The 22,559-nt window shown below is 40.0% G+C and overlaps 1 protein-coding gene across 1 annotated transcript in view; it reads left to right on the top strand.

Moving 5' to 3' along the window:
• The window catches only part of LOC122796665 (cadherin-10-like), a 2,154,436-nt gene that overhangs the window by 2,023,138 nt on the left and 108,739 nt on the right, over positions 1-22,559 (top strand). Inside the window, exon 13 of the mRNA XM_044065325.1 lies at positions 21,211-21,462. Within this exon, the coding sequence (XP_043921260.1) occupies positions 21,211-21,462 (252 nt within the window). The remainder of the gene's footprint in view (positions 1-21,210; positions 21,463-22,559) is intronic.

Below are 22,559 nucleotides of genomic sequence, written 5' to 3'. Positions count from 1 at the left end.
TCAGTTTACTTTTACAAGGGATTTAAAGTAGTCCAGTCTCCTCTTATTATAGTTTCCAATTTTGCACCAAAAGCAAGCATGCAAACTGCTTCTCCACTAATAGGGCTCCCCCTACCCAACTCCCAGCATGGTTTCAGGCCATACCACAGCACAACCTCAGCCCTCCTTTCCTTTACTACTGCCATAAATCAAAACAGGAATGACAATAGGCTAACCTCTGTCCTCTTTCTTGACCTATCAATAGCCTTTGACATGGTCAACCATGAGCTTCTCATTCTTTCACTAAACTCTGTTTCCCTCACCAAGCCTGCTATCCAGTGGTTCCAGTCCTACCTGACTGGTAGACAGCAGGTGGTACTATGGCAAGGCAAACTCTCCAGCCAGTTACCTCTCACACTTGGTGTCCCTCAAGGGTCCATACTAGGTTCACTACTCTTCTCTATTTTTATCAACAACCTCCACACTGCTATCCCTAAAGCCACCTGCATTCAACACACAGATGATTCTACTCTCATCTGCTCAGCCACCTACCCACCCGACTTGCAAATCTTAACCCAAATTACATTTAACACTATCGAGAACTGGCTCACCAACCAATGCCTACTTCTGAACCCCAATAAAAATAAACTTCTACTCTTCTCTCCCACTAGTAGATCCACCACACTTTCAGTCTCTGTCACATCTAACAATGGTACCACTATTTCCCCAGATAATCACACCAAACTGCTAGGGGTTATCATAGACAATAATCTCAAATTTGACCTACAGGTCAACAAAACCAATCAGACCATCAATAAGAGGCTTGGATCACAGTATAGAAACAAGACATTTTTAACCCCACTGGCTAGGACTGCAATCGCCCGATCACACCTGCTCTCTACTCTTTTATATGCCTCACCAAATCCAAACTAGGTAAGCTGTCCCATAGCTACAATCATATTGCCAGATTCGCCACTGGCTCCACCTATAGAACCCACCACTGCCAGAACCTTAAACGAATAGAGTGGCTAGAACTGCCCAGCTTAATTCAATTCAATCAACTCTTAATAGTGCACAAAATTTTGTACCACTCTGAAGATACCCCCTCACTTAAAAATATTATTAAGCCATATAGCAACCTAAGATCCCTACGATCAGCTGATAAACTACTGGTCCAAACCCACAAAGCTAATAACTCTGCTGGTGAAGCCCTGTTTGCCAACATCATTGGCAACACCTGGAATTCATTGCCAAACTATATAACCCAACACTGCTCCAAAAGTCTCTTAAAAAAAAACCTCAAACAGTATCTCAAAGTGAATTGGCTATGCCCATGTACCAACCCTGATTAAGTTATTAACTAAAAGCATATTCTACAATTATCATAACTTGTAGCTACATCAACAAGCTCTGCTTCCAGTCTGATGTCTCTTACTTTTAATTGTCTGTCCATGAGAATTGTGAGTCCCTACTAGGGAACACTACTAACCCATTGTATATAATCACTTTGTTTTTATAATTGTTTGCTAACTTCTGTGTAATCTGTGTACATGTGTCTATGTGAAGCTTTTCTCCCCGGGCATCCGCTGAAAATGGACATGTAAACAAATGTAAAATAAAATAAATAAATAAATAAATTGTAGAATATCTCTGATTTTTCTTCATATTTATGTCCTGCCCTGAACTTGAGCAAGTCACTTAACCAGACAGTGCTTTGGGGCAACTGGAAATTTGGCCTGGCTCCTCAATGTTTCCCCGGTCTACAAAACTAGTAACTACACATGAACCAGAGTAGTTGAGGTATAAAGGAAAGAAACTGATTGTAGTAAACAGGAGCATCAGTTATTTCAAAGTTGGCCTTCGTTTCCTTGTTCAGTTAAATGTTGACTTAGCTGTGAATCATCTGAAAGCATAAACTCTATGAGTTTAATGTTAATATTTTGACTATGAATACATTTTATTTAGCTTAAATTTTGTAGGCAGGCAGGTGTAAAATGCAGTATTGTTGACTCCAACAGTTTGTCTAACACTTATTGTAGATGAGTATGGCTATAAGATGTTAAAGAGATACATTTATTTATTGACATTTGTTAACTCTGATTGCCTGACTGAGCCAGAGCCCTTTTTCAGTGGAGGCCAAGGGAGAAAATCTCCACAAAATGTAACAAGTTTAACAAAGAGGTTTATCAAAATTACTAAATAACAGTAACGTAACAATACAAAATAGTGAAAGATTAGAGAAAATACATTTGAATAAAAACAATAAAGCTGAGAAATAACAGAGTACAGAAATTGCTGTTAACAGTTAATAAAATTCACAAGAAACAAATTGATTGCTACTATAGAGGAATGGACAATAGAGATGGGAACATGCAGGGTTCAGGAAAGGTAGGAAATTAATGGGAGAAGAAGAAAAAGGTGAGTAAAGGTAAATAGAAGCTGAAGCAACATGAAGATAAAGAATTCAGGAACAATGAGTAGAACAAGTTAGAGGAGGTTGAGACAAGAGCAGTGAAGAAGAAAACAATAGGCAAGGTCCAATAAAAAATGTGAATAGAAAGTAATTAGGTACAGAAGGATCAGGCATTGTTTTTATATTGGCATTTACAGGTGTTAAGTAGATAGACTTTGAGAGCTTTTTTGAATTCCTATGTGTGAGGTATATTTTGAATGAACAAAGGAAGCTTATTCCAAGCTAGTGCAGGACTGTAGCTATAATTGTTTTGGCCTATTGATCTTTTAGGTTTATATATGTCTAAGAATTGTAGATCAGTACTCCTGAGGGATCAAGATGGGGAATAAAGACAACAAGAGAGGAAATACCAGGGCAGAAAGAAGGCTTATAGAGGATAGAGGGAATGAGAAGTTGTAATGAAAGCAGTTGATTAGAGACATCTAACCACTATAAACTTTGAGTGACAGTGATGGGAGTACGAGGCAATTTTGTTGTAGGTAGCTTCAAGTTTAGTTTGAAGACCGGTCTGTAAGTTAGTAAGGATTTGCAAGCTACGTATAGAGAAGACTAGGAAGAAGAAAGGTGTAAGCAAGAGAGATACAAGGGTACTTAGGAAGAAACCTTTTATTCCTGTAAAGTAATCCAAGTTTTTGGTGTTTTCTTTATGCATTGATGGACATGGAGGTCAAATTTAAGTTGATCATCAATAATAGCCCCTAGTAGTTTAGTGTGAGTTTCAATATTAATGCTAGCATTGTTAAAATAAGTTATAGTAAAGGAGGGTTTGAAGTGAGAGAGTGTTTTAGGAAAAAACAGAAGGAGTATGGTCTTTTTAGGATTAAGAATAAGTTCATTTTGTGATAACCACTTGTCAGTAGAATTGAAGGAGTTTTGAGTGAGGGAGAGGAAGTCAGAGAGGGAATCAGCAGTGAACATGATAGTGGAGTCATCTGCATATTGAATACAATAAAAGTTAGGACAGGCAGTGTGTGGAGGAAATTAGTAAAGATGTTGAACAGTAAGGGACCCAGAGTGGAACCTTGAGGAACTCCCGTCTTTATTGGTAGGAAAGGAGATAGAGAGGAGAGCCATTTAACAGACTGTTATCTGTTAGATAGCTGGAGAACCAGGAGACAGTAGAGGAATAGAGGCTGATGTTGGAGAGTTTACAGAGGAGCAAGGGATGAGAGACAGTGTCAAAGGCTTTTGGAAGGTATAGGAAGAGACAGGAGAGATGTTTGTTATCTCTGGCAAGGGAGACAGTGAGTAAGAGATAAGAGCAGTAGCCATGCTGTGAAAAGAACAAAAGCCGTACTGGGTGAGGGAGAGTAGGTTTCCTAGAAGCAGATAGTCCAACATTTGCTTATGAATACATTTTTCTAGTATTTTGGAGAGGGGAGAGAAAATGGCAATAGGGAGGTAGTTTTGTGTAATTACCAGCTTTGTGGATAGGTATAGCAAAAAATTGTTTTCAGAGTGAAGGGACTGTGGATTCAGATATAGAGTGATTAAAGAGAATATAAATGGAATGAGGAATAGAGTTAGCTCCAAGTTTGAGAAGGAGTGGAGGAACATTGTCAAATGAAGGAGGTTTGACTCCCTCAGCCTTCATTTGTCTTTTATATGATTCTGACAAGTTACTTGCCTAAACAGTTCTCATAGGTTTTTCCTGAAAGGGAACACTTGTGTCCAGTGGGCTGTCAAAAATTGTTAGCAAATCCATTACACATTTGTCTTTTGAATTCCTGAACCCTTTACTTATACACTAAGTAGTACTTCACTATATGCTGTTTGAGTGTGAATCTCAGCATGTTTCATGTAATCGGTTACTGGTTGCCAGATGCACTTTCACTAAATGTGAGTTTCAAGGTGAGAGATGTTTATTGTTTCTCACGCTGCGTCAGTTATAAATGTGAAAGTATTTTGTTGAGAAAATAGCTGTTACTGTGTTCTTTCTGTACAATCTGAAATAAGTTTTAAATGAAATCCAAATCTCTGTGATGATTGTACAAGTAAAGAAAAAAATATATATATATACTGACAGGCTTGAATAATGTTTATGGTAATTGGGAAGAGACAGACATGTCATGGGATATTGCTTCCAGGGGCCTGATTCATTACCCTGCATAGGGCTCCATTTCTCCCCGATCCGGCTTTGTTGATTCTGGAGGTATATGCTACAACAAGGTCAGACCTGTACTGAGTGACATCAAATGGGATAGTATTGTTGATGAGAAAGAAGACATAGAGAGGTTTAAAAAAATGAGATGTAGGTATCCAGCGCGCACATATAAGTCACCCACCCGCCCAAATACTTTGTTGTATACAGTAATATTTTTGTATGACTTGTGGGTTGTTCAACAAAAGTTGCTTCTGCAGCATTTATATTTTCTATCATTGTTTAGTTTTATTGATTGGTTCTAAAAATGAATTAATTCATTAACAGGCCTGGATTGTGTAATATATTTTAAATGTGCTCAGTTTCAGGAGTCTAAACATGTTGCATTTCATTAATATTATTTTTGAAATACCTTCTTTATATCATATGGTATGATGCTAGTCATCTTTATATAATTTCATGTAGTTCATCCAAAACTAACAATAAAGTACATGTAATTCATTTCTTTTTTTAAACACCTTTATTGAATCATCACTTGTGACTCAGGCAAATTTACATTTATACAAAAACTATAATGGATTTATACAGCCAAACAAGTGTCTATAACTGCTGATGGAGGTGGGGGTGTTCTCTGTAGATGAAAGTACCATATGTCCTTATCATCTGGTCATTTTTAAATAGTCTTTAATCTTTGGCTACAGTGTGTTTGTGTGAAACAAATTTGAAATGTGGCTTTGGTCATTATTAATGTTAGTTTTTGACACAGATGTCTGTGAATGATGCCAACAGCAATGTAGCAGTAATTGCTGGCTTTGGGGGGCATGTCTGTCGATAAAAATGTACACACAATCTGACAATGGCCAGATCCATTTTCAATGGAAGTGAATTTTGATGAATTTGTAAATGTGAGTTTCAAGTGAAGTGAAGTTTATTGTTGCTCATGCCAAATCTGTTTTCAATGTGAAATTATTATTTTTTTTATCAAATGGCCTTCAGTCTTTGTGCTATAAAATTTGAAATAAAAGTTTTAAATCAAATCTCCGTAATCATTGTAAAAGTAAAGAAGAAAACAGTGTGCACACTGACAGGTTTCACTTCTCAAAACCGAAGTGGAATCCTTCAAGGCCCCAGGGCCAGTGGAAACTACGGCCCAAACTGCAGAATCCTATATAAACGCATTCTACGGACATCTCCAGGAATGCATGGATCATGCTATCCCAAACAAAACCAAGACCCAATCATCCAAAGGCAGGCGTCCAGTCTGGTGGACCCCTGCCATAAATAAACTGTACAACAGAAGGAGGAAGCTACTACATGAGAAAGCAAAATCCCTAATAGGGAAGGCATCTCTGATCAGTACTAGCAAAAAATTACAATCCCTCATAAAATCCTCCAAGGCCAGCTTCGAGAGAAAAATTGCACAGGACACCAAAGACAATCATAAGGCTTTTTTCAGTTATGTTAGAAACCTGGGATGCAACTCCCAGACTTGTTCTGAGTTGATTCTAAATGACAAAAAATACACTGAACCCACAGACATCGCCAATATCCTGGCAGACAGGTTCAGTGCAATCTTCTCCACCTCCCCCCCCAAAAGATCAGGTATCTATCCCGGCAGAGGGCTGCCTCCCAAACATCTCTGATGCTCAGGTGAAGGCTGCCCTCTCCAAAGCAAAAAACACTGCTTCCATGGGACCAGATGGCGTCCCAGGTTGCATCCTACATTAGCTCCAAGAGGAACTAAGGAACTAATCCCTCAAATAGAACAGCTATACAATCTCAGCCTCACTACAGGATATGTGCCCACAGAATGGCGTGCAGCAACAGTGGACCCACTCCACAAAGGTGGAGCCTTTACGGACCCTGGAAACTATCGCCCCATAAGCCTGACTAGCTTAGTCTGCAAGGCTATGGAGAGGATCATCATGGAGCTCATAAACAAAGACATTGGGGACCTACAGACACTAGATCCTACCCAGTTCGGCTTTGTCAAGAGCAGATCCTGCCTTTTGAACCTGGTTGACTTCTTCGAAACAGTCATCAAAGCCATAGATGAAGGGAAGGTAGTCCACACAGCCTATCTGGACCTTGCAAAGGCATTTGACACAATACCCCACTCGGGCATCATAGATAAGCTATCCAGCTTAAATATAAACCCCTATGTCACAAGATGGGTTGCAAACTGGCTCAAAGACAGAACCCACAGAGTGAGAGTTGCTGGAGCCATGTCAGACTCGAAACTGGTCACAAGTGGTGTCCCACAGGGTTCTGTCCTGGGACCACTCTTGTTCGGTATATACTTTTCTGAGGTACAGGCAAGCGGGGGGGGACTATGGCACACCAAGTTTGCAGACGAGTGCAAACTGGGCACCATAATCAACTCTCCAGCTGACACAAACATCCTTCAAAAGGTCTCACAGAGACAGATAACTGGTGCCAGTGCCATGGTTTAAAGCTAAATGCCAAAAAATGTATAGTCATACCCTTTGGCAAAAACAATGTGCCCACAAATTACCACATAGGCGAAACCCATTAAGTAACAGAGAAAGTTATTAGGGACCTGGGGACCCAAGTTGATAGCAATCTCTCCTTTGAAAACCACATTGCCAAACTGGTTAGAAAGACCTTCTACATAGCCCACCTCATCATGAAGGGTTTCACATCTAGATCAAGAGAGGTAATCGTGCCCCTTTATTCATCCCTCATCAGGCCCATCATAGAATACAATGCCCCTTTTGGGATGTACCTTACCCGACACCTGCAGCAATTAGAAAGACCCCAAAAGTATCTCACCAAGAGGATCAAGGGTCTCAAACAGATGCCATATGCTGCTTGTTTAAAAAGCTCCAGCTCTACTCAGTTGCATACCGTCTACTTCGAGGCGATCTGTGCCTGACATACAAAGCTATGTCTAATCCAGAATTAATGGACATGCTTCATCTCAGTAAATCTAAATCCCTTAGAGCCACACACTCGAGGGACTTGAACCTCAGCACAGAAATAAATAGAACATGCTGGAGGGACAGGTTCATAACCCAGAGGCTCCCTTCACTCTGGAATAGAATTCCAGTTCATGTGAGGCAGAGCACCTCACTGAATCTCTTCAAGAAAAATCTCGATAGGTGGATGGGGGAATCGTAGGTTTGTCCCAGGGATTACTTCCATGTCACTATTAGACAGAGGCACAGTAAACTAAACCTTAAAAAGGGCACAGTATACTCAAATCAAGGGGTGGCGTAAGCCATACAGAATCGGGCTAGGCTTATAATTGCCTCAGGGCAGATAGCCTAGTATGAACCTATGAACCTATGAACCTATAACTGGGGAAAGACAGCAAAGTAATGAGACACTGGAATGGCTATGGGCCAATAAAAAAGAAACACATGCAAATAGGCTCACTGAGAAGGCCTGAGTGGCATCTAAGATGATTTAATGTACTTGTTGCTGCACTATTTCCCATTATGAGTGATGCCAGGGCATCATGCAGCACTCTAGCAAGATGGTTCCTGGCATCCATTTTACAAAGGTGGGTCCCTCATTCTTCCTCATCAGGTACTTCCTGTGGTCTATTTTAACAAGCATAAGAAGATCTGACTCTCCCTGCTGCACCAAGCAGGACTCTGCTAAAATAGTGCCTGAAGAGGCCATGTATACCCTGTCAGTCTAAACTAGAAGAAAATGATAGCCCATTATGTATGGTCTACTTTTCTAGATAACAAATAATGTACATTGATGTGCATCATTGCATCATGACCCAAATTAACATTAGCATAGCCAGGAGGTAAAATGCACTGGTCATGTACAAGTGTACAGTATACATGATCTCAAAGCATTGGAATGGACAGACATGACTGGCATAGAGAAGACTATGGTTGATAATGCATCATGTTATAGCCACAGTTCAGAGAAGGATACACTAATTCAACCCACTTGCATAATTGCTATGCTACGAAGCTAACATATTTTGCAAGGGCACACTGTAGCATGCAACTTAGAAAACTGAAATATAGTAATAATAGAGTATTCTTCCATACAGGAGAACTGACAGTAGGTAGCAGTGCAGATAATGGACTTTAGGAATGCAGAGACCACACAATGGTGCATGGAGGCAACAATGACAGTAGGTGAGCAAAGGAGTATGTGGGGCAGCACTGCACAGGGCATGATGGAGAACTAACACACTATACAGGGAGGCTCAACTGGACATGGCTTGGAGTCCAGGGAAGGACAGATTGCTGTCCAGCTGGGCGGGGACTCAACTCGATAACACAGGTGACAAGGAGTCCTGTTGAGGGTGAGAGGCTCAATCTAACAAAACAGAGGACATAGCAGAACAAGTTGCAGTCTTTCTTGGAGGGTGGATTAAACCTGATAGGGCAAATGGAATAAGTTCAGGCTGTGTCACTGTCCTGTTGTGTGATATTTAAACCAGTTGAATGTATGCATATAGACTGCATTACATTTTATATGAGAGGTATCCTGTATGCCTGATATAGGCTTTGATACAGCACAGGTCTCACAGACACCAATGAAATCCCCACTATCATATTAAGGCATAGCACTGGAATGTGTTTACCATTTTACCACCATAGTATCAAGAGGGCTGTGATCATGAATAGTTGGCTGGTACAGTACTTACAATTGTTAAGTGGCATGGAAAGTCAGACAAAGGCATACTGATCCACGTTTAACCACCCAAAGGTGTATTTGTCTTGTTACATGACTGAAAGAATGGCAACAGCTGCAAAAATTTGTCACACGTAGAAAAATATGCCACTACAAGTCCTATACATACATTGAAAAGGGTAAAGCAGACAAGGTGCAGAACATAGGTTCATAGGTCGGTACTGGGCTATCGGCCCTAGGGCCTATACAAGCCTAGCCATAACAGTTCCCTGGCTATTTCTTCCCACAATATTTACTTCCCTGGACCCCTGTCTAGCAGGGCAACTGACATGATCCCTGGGGGAATTTCCTATCTCCCATCCAATCATCAAGGTTCCTTTTGAAGAGGGCCAAAGGGGTGCTCTGCTTGACATGTATGGGCAGTCTATTCCAGAGTCTGGGGAGTCTCTGGGTCAGGAACCTATCCCTCCAGCATGTTTTGTTTATTGTGATGACAAGGTTTAGATCCCTGGAGCATGTGTCTGAGGAATTGGGATTTCTTTAAGTGTAGCATGTCCAATAGCTCTGGGTTTGACATGGTCTTGTATGTTAAGCAGAGATCACCTCTGAGTAGACTATATGCGGCAGAGTATAGGTGGAATTTTTTTAGAAAGTCAGCATAGGGCATCTGCTTTAGGCTTGTGATTCTTTTAGTGAGGTATTTCTGTGGCCATTCCAGTTGTTACAGATGTCTTGAGCTGTACATACCAAATGGGGCATTGTATTCTATAATGGGTCTAATGAGAAATGAGTACAGTGGGACAATGACCTCCTTTTTTCTGGATGAAAACATCAATACAATCTGTGTCCATAACAGGAAAATAGCATATGTGCATCATACGATCACTGATATGTTACTACTCACCAATACCGAGTTATAAGACAGGGGCATCTCACAGAGTGGTGGTATTCCTGGTATTCCTGTCATATCTAATGGTGGCTTGGATGTGAGGGATGGGCTGGAGAAGACTGCCTGAATATCTGCAGCGTAGCTCCAGGTCAGGAATAGCTTATACAATTACAGTAGGACACTGACTTGCAGCTATGGAGGATGCACTCAGTCAAATACATGTGAATATCTGTCATCAATGGAAACCGGGCTGCAACAGCAACAACCTGTACCAAAAGACACATACTGGTCAATAGGATATGTACACAATTGCAATGTAGCATTCTGTGCACTATGGTGGCATGAGTTACAGACCTGACCCAGCATTGCCATAGATACATTATCTGTATTCATTCACAGTTTCCATTGAATAGGATCCAGCACAACAAGATGGAAAATGTCTTATGTCACTGAGTCACTGATTGCTGCTGCCGCTGCATAGCACAGGCTGATGACAAAATGTCACTATCAGCAGTGCTAACAGTGAAGAGTACTTTCCACAAATTTGATGAACCAGGAGAGATGAGAGGAATCTCCAGCATCAAATGTTCTTAGCAGACAATATCCTATTAATGTCAGCTCCACCTATGTTACACAGGTGTCACCACTGCAGTTGCAAATAGAGAGATGCACTTCCTCCAAGGTGCATTCAGAAAGCATTAGAGAGGCATATGTAGGTGGTTATCATCACCATGACTCTAAGATATTCCTAGATCTGGATGTCACCCTTAACATCAATCAGTGGATGTACAGGTCAATGATCCAGGCATCAGTGGCTACTGCTTTCAACATGTTATATGTGGCCTGATAAGGAAGTGCAAACACTGCTTAGACCACAGGGCATCTTTCAATGCATTCAAAGTGACATGTTTCTAGTTACCTGGACAAATCACATGCTTTCATGACATTATCCGCCCAGGTAATGTCTATATGTGCTACCATGAAGATGGGGGTATTTGGACACCATGAAATTGCTAGTGAATAGCATGCATTCCATGATCACATACCAGGCCTATGGAAATGGTACACAATCTTCTGGATATAGGTTCATTGTCCACACCATGTATGTCTGTCTCTTTCCTTAGTCATGGACAAACTCATGGTCATGGATGACAATCAACCATCTCCACTATGACAGTGCACAATGGGCAAGCCAAAATAGGTCACAAAGTTTAATATGATCACACATGTACATAGTCCTACAACATACCCGAGTCCATTCCCAGGCTTATGGATATTGACATTCTACTAGAATGCCACATATCAAGCAGCATTCGAAATTCAGTACATGCTTCTAACATGGTATGATATCCCTTGGACAGGATATCTTCAGTCTTTGCACAGCAGGACCACAAAGTACACTCAGCCAGTGTTACAGCCATTAAAGTTCCACCTCCCTGCTCTGAGTTTGATCCCTGCCTCCCCTCATCCTCCTAGCCATGTGAGTGTATGGCTACACCACAACATACTACACACCTGATCAACACAACACATGCAACACACAGACCACACACAGTCAGTGCCACAAAAATAACACACTCCACACATACACCACCACACAGACACACACCACACAGTGTGCCAAACCAGTGCCAGCCCACCTCTGCAGCCAAACACAACAGAAGCACACAGAAGGTCCCAAGCACTCAGCCAGACACACTGACGTCCTGCTAGCACCTCGCACTAAGAGAAGGTCACAGTAAGCTGCCTGTCAACCACTAGACGCTTAACATAAACAGCATTGAGGAGCTCTCACCTGATGGACTGAGTACAACTCTGAGGACTGACCTTGAGTGTGAGAGAGCCTTCCTATCCCTGATGGGCAGGTATGACCCTGACCTTGAGGAATTTAGATTATGTAGCCCAGGCACAAGAATGATGCCACAATACAGAGATTACTCTGCCAGCTGACACAGAGATTACATGATCTTGCTTGTCATTAGTATTTTCTGACACAAGCCTGTCTACCTGGGTCTCTTCGCGGGGGCAAAGGCTGTTGCCAGCCCCCTGTGGCTCTTTGTACTCTTGGCAGGCAGCTCTTGCCTTGGCCCGCAAGACACAAAAAGGAACAAAAAAAGGACCAACAAGGCAACCTCCAACCCTAAGTCTCAAAAATCACAAAAAGGAAAAAAAACCCTCAACAGCCTTCAACACGCAGAAAAAAAACCTGAAACGTGGCTGACTTCAGGCCCTTGAGTCTCACCCTCAAGCACCTGTCTGTGCTGTGACTGAAACCTGGTTCAAAGCCCCCCAGAGCTGTCAGCTTACTGAGAAAACACCACCAAAGGAAGGTCGGCCCCAAAATCCAAACCAAGGAGTAGGTGGCTCAGGGTGTGGCCACATTCATCAAGATAAGGTCCAAGCAGGTGCAAGCAATGACATCAAGACTGCATCCGTACCATCCAGGTGCAATTAAAGCAAGGCAAGACTGCTCTAGAATTTGTAGGCACTTACTCTCAAACTCTCTCAAACTCAAGAACCTCACATACTCTTCCAAACCAACTCTCCTAACTAGATAGAAATCACTAAACAATACCAATCATATCCCAAACACTCTACTACTATAAACTCAACACCAACTCAACTACAATGGACAAACCTCACCCCACACCAGGTTCCAAGAGTAAAAAAAGTACTCATCATCAAAACATCTAGTCACTCATCCCCACAAGAACATCATCAAGTATCTCATCACTGACAGTATATAACTCACTGGTGAAATCAGATCATCAACCATCTCATCCAAGGTCCGAGATCAGATCATAACCTAACTGAAATGGAGGTCCTCATAAACACTTCACACTAAAAGACACTACAAAGCCTAAAGACAAGGAAAACCGAAACAACACTCTTGGAAAATCTAAAACAAATAACTAACGCCACTGAAGCCGCCACAACCAACATTAGCACCTGCAGGCAATCCAAAATCAAACAAACAACCACAAACCTGCAAAGCAAGGCAAAGCAGGCGCAAGGAACAACCCCAAAAACAAACAAAACAAGCTAAAACAAAAGGAAGCTACTACAAGACAAACAAAAATCCTTAAAAAGGTAAGACACCCTTGAACATTATAAGTAAAACTAATCAATGAAGGCAAAAAATGAAAAAAAAAAAAATAAAAGAAAAAAACTAGAAAAAAAAAAAAAAAAATCATAAGGAAATCTTAAAGAAATTTGAAACCTGGGAGGAAAGAGGAAAAGGAAACTTGCTCAGAAACTCAAAGGGAAACTCCCAGAATACTGTGGAAATTAGTCCAAAGACCAACATAATTCCTGTTCCCAACATAGAAATCAACATACTGGCTGACAGGTTCAGTGCAAACAAAGAGAGGTTCAAGGTAAGAACCCCTCTCCCCAAAAGGTAAGATCTGCTCTCTTGCTCTAAGAACTGAAAGACACCCATGGGGCGACACGGATGAACTCTCTGTGGAGGTGCTCCCACAGAACTCAATGAGGAATTAAAGTTACAGTTAGCTGTGCAGTTGCCTCACCGCCTGGTCGCATCAGCAATTGTGGACAGGATACACACTCCAAAGAGTGGCACTCCACCCCAGGCAAACTCCTCCACAACGACAAATTACCAATGTGCTAAATTTTCCAAGCTCCATCAGCTTGATCAGCCTGGATCTGGAAAGCATCAGATCATATCTTTGGGCATAAATACAATAGAGATTATAGGAACTTTTTGACTTTTCCAACTTTTTTTTTTGTTTTGATCAATCATGCCTCACTTTTTTGACATTTTCAAACAGTCAACAGTCACCAAGGCCATTGATTGATGAAGAAAGACAGCCTACTACTCTGGCAAAGGCCTCATAAAGCCTACGGACTCAGGTATCCCCCCATACATCATCACAAAAAATCAAATCTAAAAAAAAACATCATCACCACACTAAGATGGTTTGCAAACTGGCTAAACACACAGAACCCAGGTCAGAGTTGCTGGCTGTGTAGAGTTGCTGGCGCCTGTCACAGTGGTGTCCCAGTCCACCCATGCTGTCCCCACGGAAGTGTTGTCATTCAGTACAGTTCAAACACACAGGAAGGTTACTGACAAAAAAGTTTGCAGATGACTGCAAACTGAGCCAAGGATGCCCATAGTCTGAACACATCTGATCCTGATACAGAAGGTCCAGGTCTCAAGCGGATAACTAAGTGGTGCCCAGCCAGCTAAGTTAAAAAAAAGAAAAGAAATAGCATAGTCATACGAAAAAAATCAAGGTTACCTACTTACCCCATATAGGTGGCCAATGGGCCACTAAGAGGTTAAGAGGTAGATCTGGGCACCAGACACCCAGTAAGACAGTAACTACACTTGACACTCATGTTGCTAAAGTAGTTAGGAAGACCTTCTACATTGCCCACCTGATCACGAAGGATTCACATCTAGATCAAGAGGAGGCCATCCCTCCTCTGTACTCATCACCACTCATCAGACCAATGAGTACAACCAATGCCCTGCCCGACCGACACCTGCCGACACTGGAAAGGCCCCAAAAGGCCCCAACCAAAAGTTCACCAAAAGAAAAAAGGGTCTCAAAATATATGTATGCTGCTGCCTGACTGAGAACCAGCTCTATTCAGTAAACACTGCTGTGCTCAGAGTTGACCTGTGCTGACATACAAGGCCATGTCAAACCCAGATTTGATGAACATGACATGCAAAAAAAATCTAAAAAAATCTAGACTACAGGGTGGGAGAGGAGAACCTAATTACCACGGTTATTAATAGCAGGGCTGGAGGGACAGATTCCAGAGACAGAGACTATGCTGAACAAACAAAAAAAAAAATCCCTGTGTACATGTGAGGCAGGCACCTCGCTGGCAGAAATCTTGACCAATGGATGGGAATGATAGATAGAGATATACCCACCCCAGGGATGTCTTGCTCACTTGACAGAGGCACAGCAAAAAAAATATAATTAGCATAGTTTCTAAAAAACTAAAGGGAAAAAGCCACAAAACTCTGGGCTAGGCTTATAAATGCCCTTGGGCAGATAGCCTAGTATGAACCTATGAACCTATGAACATACACTACCTATGATCCTTCTACCAATGTACAGTGGATATAAAAAGTGTACACACCCCTGTTAAAATGCCAGGTTTTTGTGATATGAGACCACAATAAATCATTTCAAAACTTTTCCCACCTTTAATGTGACCTATAATCTGTACAATTCAATTGAAAAATAAACAAATCTGTTAGGGGAAAAATATAAAAAATAAAAAAATGTACAATAAGCTGGTTGCATAAGTGTGCACACCCTTAAACTTATGGTTTTTGAAGCACCTTTTGATTTAATTACAGCATTCAGTCTTCCTGGGTACATACCTGCCATCAATTAAAGAGACTCTGATTAACCCCAAACAAAGTTCAGCTGTCCTAATAGGATTTTCCTGACATTTACTCAGTTGCCTGCTACAGCAAAAGCAATGGTTCGCAGAGAGGTTACAAAGCATCAAAGGGATCTTGTTGTTGAACGTTATCAGTCAGGAGAAGGGTACAAAAATATTTCCACACATTGGATATATCATGGAACACAGTGAAGACAGCCATCAAAAAGTGGAGAAAATATGGGACAACAGTGATGTTGCAAAGAACTGGATGTCCTTCCAAAACTGATGAAAAGACAAAATGAAAACTGGTCAGGGAGGTTGCCAATAGAACTACAACAACACTGAAGGAGCTGCAGGAATTTCTGGCAAGTACTTGTTTTGTACCACATGTGACAACAATCTCCCGTATTCCCCATATGTCTGGGCTATGGGGTAGGGTTGCAAAACAGTAGCCTTTCTTTCTCAAAAAACAAAAGATGAAGAGGAATTTCACCTTTCAACATGACAATGACCCCAAGAATACATCCAAACCAACAAACGAATGGCTTCACCAGAAGAAAATTAAAGTCTTGGAATGGCCCAGCCAGAGTCCAGAGCTAAATCCAATAGCAAATCTGTGGGGTGACCTGAAGAGGGCTGAGAACAAGAGATGCTCTCACAATCTGACAGATTTTGACTGCTTTTGCAAAGCGGAGTGGGCAAATATTGCCAAGTCAAGATGTGCCATGCTGATAGACTCCTACCCAAGAAGATTGAATGCTGTGATTAAATCAAATGGTGCTTCAGCAAAGTATTAGTTAAATGGCATGCACAGTTATGCAACCAGCTTATTGTACTTTTTTTGTTTTTTATATTTGTTTCCCCTAACAGATTTGTTTGCTTTTCAATTGAATTGTACAAGTTATACATCACATTAAAGGTGGGAAACATTTTGAAATGATTTATTGTGGTCTCATTTTTTATATCACAAAAATCTGGCATTTTAACAAGGGTGTGTACACTTTTTATATCCACTGTATGTGTCTGTGTATCTCCCCCTCATTGTGTGTAACTACTCGTTGCACTATTGTGTATAATACACTGTGCTGCTTGTTTATGGATATCCTCTTTATTGTATTTTTGGTGAAATAATATCTGAATATTAGCTTCCTTTAACAGACAAAGGATTAAGGCTATGGTTCATTAACAAGCTGCTTCCTGTAGTCCAGGATATGATTCCCACAGCCTCCACTTGCAAACAGTATGATTCCAAGTAGGTCACTTAACAAGTGTGCCCTCTCTGGAGCAGTTGGGAAACTTGGCTAGGCACCTTAATGGTCTTCTTGATGATTTGGTAACTAGCGCTTACCCTGTGTGTGTGTCTAGAAAGTGCCATTTTACATTACTGTCTTTTTTTTTGCTTTGTTTTTGGTCTTTTGCTATCCCCTGCTGATCATCAGTTTCTATCTCTAGTTTCTCGTTTGGAATATTTGTTCCCCTCCATCGGTTAATGGTGAGGTTTGGGTTGTCTGAAAAGAGAGTGTTATACTGCAGGTGGGAGGAATCATGCCATAAGCCATGTATCATTTCCAGGCAGTCTGGCCTGCGAACCAAATGTCCAGAAATTCATGGTGATGACTTTATCTTAAGACTCACCTCCAAGAAGTGTGCAATGGGACAGATCAACAGCTGCCATGCCTCTGATATAAACACCATATCCTGAACCCCATGTACTGAATACTATAAAGGAATGCATGGCATTAGGCTGTGCTTTGCATTTCTACTAACTAAAATCCCATTTGGACATTATAGTCCATAGTATAGCTTAATATGAGTGAGCAGAGAATATTACTCTTCGGCATCAGTGTAATAGACTTGTATACTTTTTTCTAAAGCACACTGCCTCAGTGTACAAAGTTGTTTGAATACATATGCTTGGACACACACACACACACACACACACACACACACACACACACACACACACATAGACAGACAGACACACACACACACACACACACACACACACACACACACACACACACACAGACAGACACACACACACACACACACACACACACACACACACACACACACACACACACACACACACACACACACACACACACACACACACACACACACACACAGACACACACACACACACACACAGACACACACAGACACACAGACACACACACACACACACTCACTTTTTGAAGAACAATGATTCATAATGCTATCCCACTTTTCAGACAGGTAGCATTGCTGTCATCATTTACTTTTATTGATACCAATTGTATCCTTTACTGACCTACTGCCTGACAGACCTTGCCTGGCAGCATTATATAATGCCTCTTTAAGTGACGGCCAACCCACCATTATATGCATCCATGTATTGACATATTTATAGATCTGTATGTTTAGATTGTGCAATGTTTGTTTATTTTTCATCTGCACATTTGTTTAAGCTGTGGACCTAGTATTGACAGTAACTTCCTTGTGCCTGCTGCATTCATTTTATTGCTAGCTGCAAGTCATGCACATGGAAGCATTTGTGTGTGTTTATATGTCTATTATATGTAACAGTAAGTCATAGCTTGTCAAGAAACTACACATTCAATCTGTTGTGAATCTGTCTATCCCTGTACACTTCAGTGCTGGACCTTATAAGATGTAGGTTGGCCTATGTATCTACTTTTCAACCAAGCCACCAATCTATATTCTGCACACTATATCCCTTTACTTAAATGGTATGCAGAAAAGGCATTTGGCAAGATTGCTTAGGAAATTCACGCAAACCTCGCAACCTGTTATTCTTTTTATGGCACATGAAAATATGACTCCATATATTGGAAATGAAATGGACTTTTGCTCATTTATAGAAGTGATGGCAGGACACGGTAGTTCTTTTTATAATCTGCTGCATGATGAGCTAATGGGAAGGTATTCAAAAGAAATTTAGAAATATAATGAGTACAAGTTCATGCTTGCAGGTGCAATCCATTCCTTAAAATGGCATAAGCTTTTTAGTTGCTGTTTCCATCTATTTGCATTTGGCTTACACTCTAATGTTATTATTCATTTTTGGTAAGATGCACTCAGATATCTAAATGCAAATGTAATAAAATAATATATGGCATTTCTCTGTGTTTTTCAAAAGCAAACTGCTGCTTAATAGATTTCAATTTTACCTTTATTTTATCTTCCATCTGCTGTTCTCCTATGCACAGAAATAGATACAAAAGGCCATTTGTCTCAGTTTCTTATGCCAGACATCCAAAATGGTCGATTAACAAATATTAAAGTAGTATCCCACATATGCCAGCCCCGTCAAATTTTCAATTATTTTGTGACTAATTCATAGCAGTGTAGAGAGATAGCTTATACGTTCAAAACACAGCACTTTTGGAAGGATTTGAGAACCATGGTTCCTGCTCTGAATAGATACATTCTATCACCCATCTGACTATTCTGGGTGGATTAAGTGAAATCAATTATACATTACCAAGATGACCCATGCAATAAGGGCATTTCAATGCAATAAAACAGAGTCAATACAATTTACATTTGTTTTACCCATGCATATTTTTTTAAACTTGCATTAAACATACATACTACTACTACAACTACTACTACTACTACTACAACTACTAATAATAATAATAATAATAACAATGACAGTGACGTATAAAGATTTGGAACCTTCTGCTGCATAATTCCAATTCCTTTGTCAGATTTAATAAAGACCAGAATGGCAGAAGCAGTTTAAGTGTTAGGTATATACCGTCAATAAAAAAATGCCATTTCCTTTATCTGTTTCCAAATATTTTAGTTTTGTAGAGGCAGACTAGACATCGTCATGTTTAGAGAGTGTTGCAATATGATTAATATGAGAAGTAGTTAATAATAGATTATTTTATTTATTTATTTGACATTTGTTAACATGGTTGGCTCAACTGAGCTAGAAGCCCATTTTAAGTGGAGACCCAAGGAGAAAAGTTCCAGGAAATTACATTCAAATATCCATAGAACGTAAAGAACATAATTTAAGTCATAAAAAAAAAGCAAAAATAAAAAGTAAAACATGGAATATGCACAAAGGAGTTAAGCAAAAAATACGGTATAACAGGTACAATGAGATGAATTTAACAGAACCTGGCAATTTCAAATATGCACAATATGTATTTACAGATGAGGCACGAGGTGTACAATATAATGGCAGATTGGAGTCAATTGAACTATAAGAGTGTCGGTAACTACCAAAGTAGATAAACAACATACATAATTACATTGTAAATGGTTGTAGTGGATAATACAGATGTCACACTATGACATGAGTAAAAGCTACTTGAAATTGTGAGGAAGGAAGACTCATAGAAAAGAAGTTGTAAAGTTATTAGAGAGAAAGAGAAGTGAGTTAAAGGTAGAGAGAAAAGACTGAAGAGATGGGGGGGGGGGTTCATGTAGGTTCCTGGCAAGGGCAGATCTGTGAGTTTAAGATTATGCTATAATTAATGCCATGCAGTCTAGCTTCTTTTTCTTGTTCTCATCACACAGTAAGACTTTTACAGATTAGCACTCCATTGGCTATATAATGCTTTTTAACTGTATTTTTATTTATATAGCTCCATTTTTAAGATACTAACTTTAAACATATAGTTGTGAAATCTATTTCTGACTGCTTGAGTGAAGACCTGATTAATATTTGGGGCTGTGTTAGTGAGGGAGGTGAACATTGCTAACCACTGCCTTGAAACTGGTGCCATTACAAAATTCCTTAAGGTGTATTTTTCTTGAATGTTTTGTGTGGTGTTTCTTGCTTTACTCCTTTATGTCGGTGGTTCCAGTTTACGAGGACTAATTATGATATATTTAATTACTCTGTAACTGTTTTAGAAACATCCTCAACTACTTTATGTCTTTCTCTCTAGTAGTTGCTTGGAGTGGTTTGTTATTTTTCTTGATTCTCTTGAAGCTTGCAGCTTGGGAGGTGGGAGTGGGCTTCATTCCAATTCTAACAACAAAAAAAAAAAAGTTTGCACAGTCTTATCAGTGTCCTGTATTTTTACTGCTATTTTCTACTGCATATTTATGGTATATCCTCTCATATGTCTCTCTTCAGCGGGAGTTTAAGAAGGCGCATTGCATCTTGCGTTGCTATGTATCTCATTTTTTGCTTCTTAAGGATGTCTGTGTACGTTGTTGACATCTGCCATCTGCTGACATCTGTAATGTCACTCTGTTCTATTTAATCATATCTAAAGTTGTTTTCTGATAAGAAATGAACTGTTAAAATGACAAAATGCATTTTCCTGTCTGTAACCTGTACTAGTAGAAGTGATCAGGACTGAATATTATCAATGCATTTCCATATCACACCATATCAAATCAAACCTTATTGTGGAATGAAGACAGAAACATTTTGTCTGTCTTACCATGCTGGGGTTGAACGATTTGCATATTGTAGGTGCCCCTCCCTGTTACTTCTTGCCCCATGACAACTGTCTTAATTACTAAAACAAAGAAGTTAAATGAGAAGTCTGAGTGCTGGACATGGAAGCAATTAAATGACAGGCATGAGCATCCAGGGAGAGCAAAATGCAGACTGGGTATACTTTCAAATAAGATGTTCAATGACAGAGTATATTTGTTGCAGTGATGTGGCACTTTTATATATCATCAAGGCTTGTATTACTCAGTATCCATATGAGAGGCTTATAGCATGTGTTAATTTAGTAACATAGCCTGAATAATAATGCAATAAGTTTAACACTTTCTTTTCAGATAACACAGCTCGCATCTTAACTAGAAGAAATGGTTTCAAACGGCATGAAATGAGCATCTATCTCTTACCAGTTGTTATCTCGGACAATGACTACCCCATCCAGAGCAGCACCAGCACACTGACGATTAAAGTCTGTGCCTGCGATACCCAAGGAAACATGCAGACCTGTAACATTGAAGCGTTAATTCTTCCTGCAGGCCTCAGTACTGGAGCGTTAGTTGCCATTCTGCTTTGCATCATTATTTTGTTAAGTAAGTCAGCAGTGAAGAGAATGTATCAACTGTCTGTCTGTCTGTTTTTTCTGTCCATCTGGCTTTTTTATTTATATACTCAATACAACAAAAGGCAAATATGTTGCTTAACAGTACATAGACAGGGTTAACATTGTGTATCTTTGAACCCAGCCAAAAATAAGCAAGTAAATAAATAAAAAAGATAAATAAGTAGATAAATAAACAAATGTTATTATACAAACAGGATTATAGACTAACTGCACTCTGAAATAACTCATGAAATAGCGCTGCTATGTAAGAGAAACCCTATCTGCAATAGTTAATGATATCAATTAATATAGCATTTATGTATTTACCCACGGTTGGTGTGGTTTGGTCACGAGGGTGAAGCTCGAATGACCAAACAAAGCCAACCATGGGTAAATCCAGCATTACCCACACCCAGAAGTGGGTTATTGCTATTATACAATGACATTATTTAAGAAAAAAAATAATTACTTTTCTTAAATAGTGGCATTGTATAATGCCTCCTTGCTGCCCTTCTGCAGCTGTCTGGTATTCTGTGGCAGTTCTGATGTACTGTGCATGCGCATGCCTATGCAGTACATCAGAGCTGTAGGCAAAAGCAAGAGAGAAAGCAAGATCTCCGTTGCTTTTTAAAATCTGTTTCACTATGTTAAATGAGTTTCACATAGCGAGACAGCTTTAAAAAAAGCAACAGAGAATCAAGATGAGTTTAACATAGCGAAACAGTGTGAAAAAAGAGGAAAAAGTTCTTTAGTTCACCAAAGGACCAAACAGATGCAATGTATTTAGCACTTTTAATCAAATTTAATTTGTGACTTTCTTCAGAAATGTTTCTGAAGAAGGTCACGAATTAAATGTGATTGAAAGCGCTAAATACATTGCATCCATTTGGTCCTTTGGTGAGCTAAAGAACTTTTTCCAGTTTTTGGTTTTTAGTGTGAAAAATGAGTTATAGTAATGGAAAACGTCCGGGCGACTGGACCTTTTTCCAGTACTATAACTCTGATTTACAACGTGCACGCTGACCAATCAGCGTGCACATTTTTGAATATTTAATGGGGGGTCATTGTATAATAGTTTTGTTTCAG

The sequence above is a fragment of the Protopterus annectens genome, chromosome 3.part0 (genome assembly GCF_019279795.1).
Source record: "Protopterus annectens isolate FY-2018-M chromosome 3.part0, PAN1.0, whole genome shotgun sequence".
Lineage (NCBI taxonomy): Eukaryota > Metazoa > Chordata > Ceratodontiformes > Protopteridae > Protopterus > Protopterus annectens.
The sequence above is the reverse complement of the archived record's forward strand: the minus strand, read 5'-3'. Positions and strand labels throughout refer to the sequence as shown.